The 10,423-nt window shown below is 34.2% G+C and overlaps 2 protein-coding genes across 2 annotated transcripts; both read right to left on the bottom strand.

Moving 5' to 3' along the window:
- Positions 1-8,107: 8,107 nt before the first annotated feature.
- LOC149908582 (protein CFDP2-like) lies at positions 8,108-9,373 on the bottom strand. The gene has a single exon (XM_090102218.1). The coding sequence runs from the start codon at positions 9,371-9,373 to the stop codon at positions 8,108-8,110; it is 1,266 nt and encodes a 421-aa protein (XP_089958344.1).
- A 2-nt stretch (positions 9,374-9,375) lies between these two features.
- Positions 9,376-10,152, bottom strand: LOC149908581 (uncharacterized). Its single transcript, XM_090102217.1, has one exon. It carries the CDS (start codon positions 10,150-10,152, stop codon positions 9,376-9,378), a length of 777 nt encoding a protein of 258 aa, XP_089958343.1.
- Positions 10,153-10,423: the final 271 nt, after the last annotated feature.

The raw sequence follows: 10,423 nt of genomic DNA, 5'->3' as shown, positions 1-10,423 counted from the left end.
GTAGATTTAATTCCCAATTGCTAAAATTTCTATTGAAATCTATATTTATAAAATTGCTGCTTGTATGCGAAATAATGCGAAAGTAACTCTGTCTGTCTGTTACTCAATCACGCCTTAACTACTGAACCAATTTGCATGAAATTTGGTATAGAGATATTTTGATACCCGAGAAAGGACATAGGCTACTTTTTACCACGGGAAATATGATAGGTTTTATCCCGGAAATCCCACAGGAACGGGAACTATGCGGTTTTTTCTTTGACTGCGCGGGCGAAGCCGCGGGTGGAAAGCTAGTACACAATATATTAATGTTTTACCTGTAATTACGCTCAAGTTTATAGACCAAAAAAAAATGCGTACTAAACCACATGCTCTACACTATACGCTCTATGCTCTACATTAAAAGGTTTTTCATATTTTTCCATGTAAAAGCTTGTAATACTAATCCCTAATTGTAGCCTAAAAGTTCTAGTTTCTAGTTTCACTGTGCTAACAGTGATACAAGCATATTACAGATAAATAATTTACTAACTTACGTACCTACTTAGCTTTAACATTCTCCATGTATGAATATAAAAATATATTAATACCTGTTTTTGTGCCACCTAATCCGCTATTGTATATTTCAGATAATTCTATCTACATTACCGTACATTACAAGCCTTGCCTATTAATCCAAAATTGTACCCTAAACTTTCCCGTAAAACGTCTAAATTCCCGAATTAGACGCTCACAAAATTGCTCCTTGTATCTGCGATTCCAAACACAAATATATCCATAATACATTCACTAATTACCATTTCACGGAGCGCAATGTGCTACACGATTTCCTTAGCTTCCTTGTATATCTAAATTATAATGAAATTAATTAGTTGGGATACAGATGAATGTTTTACCGGTGTTGTGTTACGGAATAAGTAGTTAGGTGAATTAATTAATATTGTTTAATAGTAAAAGGTGTAATAGTTGCCATTGTAAAAAGTGAAATTTAAGCACATAATAATATTATTATGCTGTAGGAAATGGTATTATTATATTATTTGTGTCTCTCAAAGGCCGGCAAAACAATCGCAAAGTTACCACGTTGCAATTGTTCATGGGCGGCGGTGATCATTTTCATCAGTACACCGCCCGCTCCTTTGTCGGTTGTGGTATAAAAAAAATAATATAATCGATGTTAAATGCAATGCTGTCGTAAATTTATGAATATTAATAATTATTGTTTGTTGACAAAATATTTAATTTACCAGTCGCTTTTCCATAATATAAGAAAACATCTCTAATAGAAATAAAAAGTCTAAGTTTTATAAACTAACACCCATTTCATTAAAATACAGCATTATTAAAATAATCTAAACATTTCCCACTTTAAAACGCTTTAATATTTTTCAGCAGACTAAACAAAAATAACAATAAACATGAACAAAAACAAAGTAAACTTTTCATAAATGATAGTTCATTGACCTGTGAAAAGCAAGTACTACTCAAAGGCAATTTACTATAAATTTCAATATGAATGGAAAATATTTTGCTATTTCAGTAAAAAATATTAAATGCTATCCTGTGACTAAACAACGTGATATATTTGATATTGGAATTTTATTCCAAATGCTTGGATTATTTCAAATATGTTGAGTTGCTTTATCCAATGTGCATTATTCAATATATTATGAAGATTGAGTGAAGAAACTCTAGTGAGTTTACAACTATTAGGTACAAATAAATAAGTTCCAATCACATTTCAATTGTGTGTGATGTGTGTAGGTATAATTAAATAAAACGAAGCCAAAACATTTTTAAAGAATATTTTTTTTTAAAGTGAAACTTCTTTAGGCGCGTTGAGAGTAAAATTTTAATGTCGCGTCATGGCAATGCCGTCCCGACATGGAGGGCGACGATTTTGATATCTTTGAATCATGCCAAAAAAGTTTCACTTCGGATCCGTGTGCTCGGCACACACGTTTTTATGTATCGCATTGATTAAATCTCTTCTTATAAAATGACAGGATATGATAGCCTAGACTACAGGCCCAGGTTGAAAAAATTATGGGTCATTTGACCCACCACCTGACCTATCTAGAATGATATAAGAGCATAAAATAATAAGATTCAGCACTATGACGTCACTCGTAAGCTGTCCACCTGAGTGCAGATGAGAATTCGAAAGTTCAGGTAGAGATTTTCTCCCCTTGTCTCCATGATTTTTGTACGGCGTTGCGGAATAATGGCTTAAAAGCAGTATAGAAATAGTATGACACAGATGCCGTACAAAAATGGTGGTCCACAAAGTCGGAATTATTTTTATTTTTCGACAGTTGCCGGGGTAAATTTGGTCATTTGATTTTGTACGGCATCTGTGTCATACTATTTCTATACTACTTTTAATCAATTATTCCGCAACGCCGTACAAAAATCATGGAGACAAGGGGAGAAAATCTCTACCTGAACCTTCGAATTCTCATCTGCACTCAGGTGGACAGCTTACAAGTGACGTCATAGTGCTGAATCTTATTATTTTATGCTCTTATATCGTTCTAGATAGGTCACCTGGTGGGTCAAATGACCCATAACTTTTTTCAACACGGGCCTGTAGTCTACCCACTTGTATTACATACTTACATTACTGACATGACTGTAGCCTATTAAATTTTTCTACTTATATAAACCTCTCAGAACAAGCCATTATTATAATATAAAACGTATCCTAAAACTTATTAATTCAAATGTAAAATCGAGGCTCAACGCATCGCACATAAAGGTCCTATTACCGAGTTCCATTTAGTCTTATATAGGCATGTCCGGTCTAATTGGTGTTCGTTAGTCTCTCGTTTGTTTACATTCATGCAATACTGTGGATACATAAACTTTGAACATGTGCAATCTTGGTTCGTAAAGTTCGTACTGAATGTGGTCGTAAATAGTGATGTTTTCGTGTACATTTTGAAGAATTTTAAGATTAATCAAGTTGAAAATTGGGCTTGGATTTTTTAATTTACGCTCAAGTATCATTGGAAATATACCTACTAAAACGAATTCGATCTCATTGATAATTTAATTCAAAACACTTAACAGTTCAATGTTGACTCTTGTTAAAATTTAATCGGAGAGATGCTCAAGTAACGATTTTTCCAATCAAGCAGTTTTAATTTGGAGCAAAACGGAAGTAATATCATTTCGTTGTTGTTAATTTATCAGCAACTAGCATTCGCCCACGATTTCACCCACTTTCTCTTAAACCTAATGAATCACTCTATATATAAAAAAAAACTGCATCAAAATACTTTTCGTAATTTTAAAGATCTAATCGAAGATCAAAGCACACACTTCGTTTAATACTATGCAGTGATAGTACATAAAAAAAATTAACATACTACAATTTAAAAATGTTCACATCCATACACGTTTTCTCATCAACAAAATCCTTGCGCATCTTAGTATAATAACTTCAAACAACCCTGTTATTAATTCCCAACACTATGAGTATCCGGGGCTTTCTAATCAAGAGGGTACCTACAAATAAGTTCGAAGAGGTCTCAAAGTTTCCTGTCAACCCACTTGGCCTTCCAATATGCGATCAGACAATATGTACAAGTCGATAAACTTGTAACAAGGCTTATTCATAGCGTAATATACGTAATATTAAACACGTATTAATAGTTGTGTGTAGTTTATAGTGTAACTAGCTTTTCGTCCGCGGCTTTGCCCGCTTTGCCTAGAACCTAATCCATACTAATATTATAAATGCGAAAGTAACTCTGTCTGTCTGTCTGTTACTCAATCACGCCTAAACTACTGAACCAATTTGCATGAAATTTGGTATGGAGATATTTTGATACTCGAGAAAGGACATAGGCTACCTTTTATTGCGAAATATGTACCACGGGCGAAGCCGGGGTGGACTACTAGTAAATTATATACTAAAACCTTACTTTTGAATCACCCTATAAACTTAAAAAAAAAACCTGCATCAAGATCCGTTGTGTAGTTTTAAAGATCTAAATTCTAAGCATACGTACATAAAGGCGGACGCGGGAAAGTGACTTTGCTTTATACTAAACTAGCTGCGTCCCGCGGTTTTACTAGACTTAGATATTTTTTTTTTAAAAGGCACCCGTCATCACAGGCTGTTCGCGCCACCTCTGGATTATAGTCCAGAGACATTTTTTGCTTTTATTTATTTTTTGCATGAATAATATTAAAATACAATATAAAATACTACTTTAAAACAAGATAAAAAAAATACTGGATTAAATTATAAATAAAATGACTAAAATATACCATAATTGCTTAAAATGCTATAAAATTTAAATCAAAATTATTATAAAAATTCGGTAAAAACACAGCACAAAAACACTCAACTTAATCCTATATCACTATCTATGATGTCTATTTATCTGTGATGTCTATTTTCCCGACTACCTTATATGCAGCAGCAGCGCTTGGGAAAAAGAGCTTCGTGACTCAGGCCATTCCTCCTACATCGTATCTCCTATCCCATTCGCTGATCGTATCCTGTCTCAAAATACGCTTGACGAATGAAACAGGACACAGATCGTAATCCGGACTTAGCTGGACGTAAACTGGACTTAGCTAGATGCCTTCCTCGATAAATGGGCTATCTAACATTGAAATATTTTTTTAAATCGATCCAGTAGTTCCTGAGATGAGCGTGTTCAAACAAATAAACAAACTCAGCTTTATAATATTAGTATTGATAAGGACTCTACAATCTACATCTATTTTGTCTTTTTACTAGTAGTATACGGCTATTTATACCAATATTTTTTTTTAGTACAAAAGTACTAAAAATACCAACCAAGAAATAGCGTGTTATTTCTGTATACAAACGCACTTCAAGACGAAGATTGTTTTCTTTTTATCAGTATATCTTCACACAGTTAACTGTCTTGGCACATCAAAGGCTAAGCAAGAGCTTGTACGTAACTAACATTTTCCCTTTGAAGTAAGGCGGCTATAATTGCCAATAGTTTGAAGCTATGACACCTGCGTTAAAAGCATGAAGGAATTATAACACTCATCTTTAGGTACACGATAACGATAGCTATAGCTATCGTAAATAAAATATAGCAATAATATTATATCTTAATATATATATATAAATCTCGTGTCACAATGTTTGTCCTCAATGGACTCCTAAACCTCTTAACCGATTATAATAAAATTCGCACACCATGTGCAGTTTGATCCAACTTGAGAGATAGGATAATTTAAACATGTAGGTACCACGGGCGAAGCCGGGGCGGACCACTAGTTATTGCTATATTTTATAAAACCTCGGTTGTTTATTATGTAATATTTTGTTTAATATGGTAACATCATTATTTTTATTTATAATAATAAGCTTTATTTATTTCCACCTTACAATTATTAGTAAATACATAATCATACATAACTATTACATTTCAGTTATTTTTTTTTTTCCTTTTATAATTATAATAAGTATATATTTTTTATTTTTATTTTTATTAATCTATTCCTTGTTAGGTGGCCCCTTATGGGTAAAAGCCTCCTCCATCTTGTACCAAAGATCCCTATCTTGGGACATACGCATCCAGTTTTTTCCTGCTATTTTCTCTATGTCGTCCACCCACCTCTTCTTCTGCCTTCCCACTTTCCTTTTGCCGATTGGGCCCTGCCATTTAGTGGTATGGTATGTCCACCTGTCATCTTTATATCTGGAGAGGTGTCCTGCCCATTTCCACTTTTGTTTTAAACTGAAATTAAGTGCGTCTGTTAGTTTGGTTTTCTTGCGAATGTCCACGTTCCTTTGTTTTTCTATTCTTCTTAGTTTCAGTATACTTCGTTCCATAGCATGTTGGCATGATGAAATTTTGTTCTTTACTTGTTCTGTGAAGACCCATGTTTGGCTTGCATAAGTAAGGCTTGGAAGAATACAGGAATCCATTATTGTCTTTTTTATTTTAAGGCTATAATTACCTTTTAGAATTTCTTTTTGGGCCCAGTATTTTTTCCAGGCTGTACTTATTCTTCTGTCTACTTCGTTTTCGTTGCTTTTTGTATCAAAAGAAACCAACTTTCCAAGGTACACATATTCATTTACATAGTCTATTGGGTTTTCCTCTATTCTAATTGTTTTCTTTTGACTATTTGACATAATTTTAGTTTTAGATGCGTTCATGTGTAGGCCGACTTTTATGCTTGCAGAATTTAATTTTTGTAGCATTGATTCTAGCCCTGTTGCAGACTCACTGAAAAGAACAATGTCATCAGCAAACCTTAGGTGTGTAAGTTTTTTATTTCGTATCCATATGCCATTATTTTCCCACTTAATGTTTATAAAAATATCTTCCAGGACGGCAATGAATAGCTTTGGAGACAATGGGTCACCCTGGCGTACTCCTCTTCCAATTTTGAATTCTTCCCCTTGTCTTTCCAGTTTTACTCTGCTTACACTTTTAGCATAAATGTTTTTTATGATATTGACATAAGCATTGTTGACATTGTTGTTCTGTAAGGCTGTCCAAATGTATGGGTGTATTATGCTGTCAAAACATAACTAATAACTGTCTTTGGAATAGTCCACAAAGGCTATGTAAAGTGGTTTGTTGAATTCCCTAAATTTCTCTATGATTTGTTCTATTGTATGGATGTGGTCTACTGTTGAGAAGTGCGTCCGGAAGCCCGCTTGTTCTATGACCGGGAGATACTGACACAAAATTTCGAGTCATTTGTAACAGGATGGCGGTTCTACAGGGGTCTTAGTACGCAATGACAAAAAGAAAAATGATAGTGTGAACGCTGGTACCGGTGGGTTAGTCGCGTGGGCGTTAGTCGAACCTGTCGGAAAAATAGCGAAAGTCAAACGATTTGTAACACAAAAATTTTAGAATTTACCGATAGCCCATAAAAAAGAAGTAGGCGGTAGTGTCATGCCATACTTTTCCGGTATGACTTACAGCCCGCCATACCGACGCGAATGTGTTGATTAAAAAAAACAATTATTCAACCATTTGTACCAAGCTAACTTTTGCACAGGTAACCATCGTCGTGCAGCCATTTACGAAAATCGCCATGCCATACTTTTCGGACGATTCCAAATGGTCGCCATACCGCCGAAAATCTGCAAAAATTTTTTATTTCGCCTATCTTTTTGTACCAGTATTGCATTTGGCTTTTTGGAGAGTATTTGATAAAATGTGACCATTATCATATTTGCCATACTTCTAGTAGGGGGAAAAAGTGCTGTCATACTTGAAAAATAAATTTATTATTAATTTATATAAGTGAAGATTTCCAACTCCTAGATCTTTGAAATTTTGTATTTATATTCGTTGATCCTCAAACTTACAGGAAAAATAAGTGCCATACTGTTACAAATCGTTTGACTTTCGCTATTTTCCGACGAGTTCGACTAACGCCCACGCGACTAAGCCGCCGGTACCAGCGTTCACACCATCATTTTTCTTTTTGTCATTGCGTACTAAGAACCCTGTAGAACCGCCATCCTGTTACAAATGACTCGAAATTTTGTGTCAGTATCTCCCGGTCTATATTGGCTGATTCTTGTCTATATCTGGTGTTATCCTTCGTAGTAAGATTGACGAAAAGAGTTTATATATTGTAGATAGTAAGCTGATGGGCCTGTAATTGCTAATGTCTAGCGGGTTCCCTTTTTTATATAGCAGTATTATATTGGATCTACACCATTGCAATGGTACTTGCTCTTTTTCCAGTACTAAGTTAAATAAATCATTTAGGTATTTAACTAGGTATGGCGCACCGATTTTCAGGGCTTCATTTGGGATATTATCTTCACCTGGACTTTTCTCGGGTTTCAGTTGTTTAATTTGAGTTATTATTTCACTTTCTGTTATTGGGTCTGGTGCTGTTTTTGCTATATCTTCTCCACTGATATTAATACTATTATCGTTTTTGTTATTTTGTGTTGTATCATGTGATGGTTTTTCATAAAGAGAAGTATAGAAAGCCGTTGCACATTCTATGATGCCCTCTCTATTTTTGATTTCACCCTTTTCGCTGTTCAGACTTTGTATCCAATTTTTATGAGTTGATAATTCTTTAAAGGCTCTTTTGGAACTCCGGAAAGTTGTCATATTTTTTTCTATTATTGCTCTTCTATGATTAGCATTAGATTAGCATTCTTGAGTTCTTCTCTTGTTTCTTTCGATTTGTTCTTTGTGAACATAAGTTCAGTTCTTTTACGGATTAAATTCTGTGTTTGTTCGCTAATGATCTTGTTTTTTTGTCTATTGTTTTTATCCATTTTAAGGCTTTTAATGATTAATTCTTCCAGTTTGTTGCTGAATGATTGTACAGACTGATCTTCTTTTAGGAATTCTCTTAGTATTGGTAAGTTCTCTTTTAGATTTTCTATGTAGTTTTCTGTCTCGTGTGTATACTTCAATTTACTGGGCATGGTTTTGATTATTCGACGGTTCATTTTAGGATTTTGTATTTTTAAAGAGCATCTTATCATTCTGTGGTCTGATGGGTAGCTTATTTTATTCAGGACTTCAACATTTGTTACAGATTTTGGGTTGGAACTCAATATAAAGTCGATTTCATTTTTTGTTTTGTGATCTGGTGATAACCATGTCCATTTTCTGGAACTTCTCTTCTTGAAATATGTATTCATGATGGACAGCTTATTCTCCTGAGCGTATTGTATTAAGCGGTCACCTCTTGCGTTCCGTATGCCATAACCGTAATTGCCCAATACGAGATTTTCGTGTGGTTTCGGTTGTCCAATTTTAGCATTGAAATCTCCGATGATTAATCTGTTATTGTCCGCTAATTCTTGCGCTCTTGATAGGTCTGTGTAGAATTTTGTGATTTCGTCTTCGCTTGAACTCTCTGTGGGAGCATATACTTGAATCAGTGATAGTGTCCCTTCCTTGAAATTCAGTTTTAACAGAGCCACTCTTTCTGATATTCCTAGAAAGCCCGATATGTTGTCTCTTAGCGATTTCTTTATTAAAAATCCTACACCATGAAGACCTTGAGTCTCTCCCATATAACAAAATATGTATTCTTTATGTTCTTCAATGGTGTATCCTACCTTTTTAATTTCTGCGAGTCCTATGATATCCCATTTTATTTTATCTATTGCATTGTTTAGTTCTAAGGTCCTTACTTTAGTAGATAAGGATCTTACATTAAATGTGCATATCATGAGGTGTTGTTCTCTTCTTGACATTAAACTATTGCGTATGTTGTGTTTCTTTATATCATTTTGTTTATTTTTATTTGATGGAGGGTAGTGGTCGTCTTGCCCCACGTTGACCAGGCGGCTTGGGGTGTTTCTTTTGAAGGTTGATTTAATTAATGTTCTAGTGTTTGTTTTAGTTATGTTTCTGTTGCCGGTGGTCATTTCTAGTTTTTTGAAGTTTCAGATAATGAGGCTGTTCTTCCACGTTCAACATAATTGAAAATATTTGGTTTTATAATCTCTTTTGCGCTACTCTTGGGAAAAGCTGTATTTGTCATTTCTTTCGAGTTTATTTTCTTTTGGGTTGATGTATTGTGTGAGTTGGGTGAGCCTGTTTCTTCTCTCTTTCTTTTATCTCTGGTTTTTTCAGTTGGTTTCTTCACTATTAGTTTATCGTATTTGAGAAAAGCGATATTTCCTTTCTCTCTTTCCCTCACTAGTTGCGGTTGTAGCTGCTTCCGTTGTTCAAGCACTTCTCTAGTATAATCCTCTTTGACGTATATACCTGGTGGGAGATGGGTCTTATTTTTCAATATGATATGTTTTTTCCATATAGACGCGATGGTTACTACGACGGGACGGCTTTTGTTGTTCTTTTTACCGATTCTATATATGTTTCTTATTTCATGGCTTTCAATGTATGTTCCTGTTTCTATTATTATATCCTTTATGTAATCTACCATCTCTGCTTCTCCTTTTCCAGACTCTTCAATTCCAAAGAAGACTAGGTTATATTTTCTTTTTTCTAGTTCTATTGTGTTTAGTTTTTGTTCCAATGAAGAAATTTTGGTTTTGAGTTTAGTATTTTCCTCCGTTATCGCTTTAAACCTCTCGTCTATTGCCTCCATAACATTCTTTGTTACTGCCGCAGTTAAAATTTTTGTTTGTTGATTCAACTTTTCGTCGATTTTTGTAAAAAGCAATTCCATACTTTTATCCATTTTATTTATTTTTATTTATTATATATTAATATTCGCGGAACAATATAAGGGTTATGGCATAATCCTGTAACTCCATACTCCTCATACATTAATTATTACATCAGAATTATTTTATACTCGAGATTTTCTTAATAGCATAAAATTATTAAATATTTCAGCGCTCCAAATTATAAGATGCTTGATTATATTAACTTCATCAAAATTAAATAAACCGTAAATTTTGGCTCAATCCTCTCTTCGCATATACGCCGTCATTAACTCAACTTCCCTC

Source organism: Colias eurytheme, chromosome 5 (genome assembly GCF_061535395.1).
Source record: "Colias eurytheme isolate Ceu_HAF_F1 chromosome 5, ilColEury1 Martin Lab GWU primary, whole genome shotgun sequence".
Lineage (NCBI taxonomy): Eukaryota > Metazoa > Arthropoda > Insecta > Lepidoptera > Pieridae > Colias > Colias eurytheme.
The sequence above is the reverse complement of the archived record's forward strand: the minus strand, read 5'-3'. Positions and strand labels throughout refer to the sequence as shown.

Excerpts from the sequence above, each read along its gene's own strand:
- LOC149908582 (XM_090102218.1), bottom strand. The coding sequence starts at position 9,373 with ATGACCACCGGCAACAGAAACATAACTAAAACAAACACTAGAACATTA.
- LOC149908581 (XM_090102217.1), bottom strand. The coding sequence starts at position 10,152 with ATGGATAAAAGTATGGAATTGCTTTTTACAAAAATCGACGAAAAGTTG.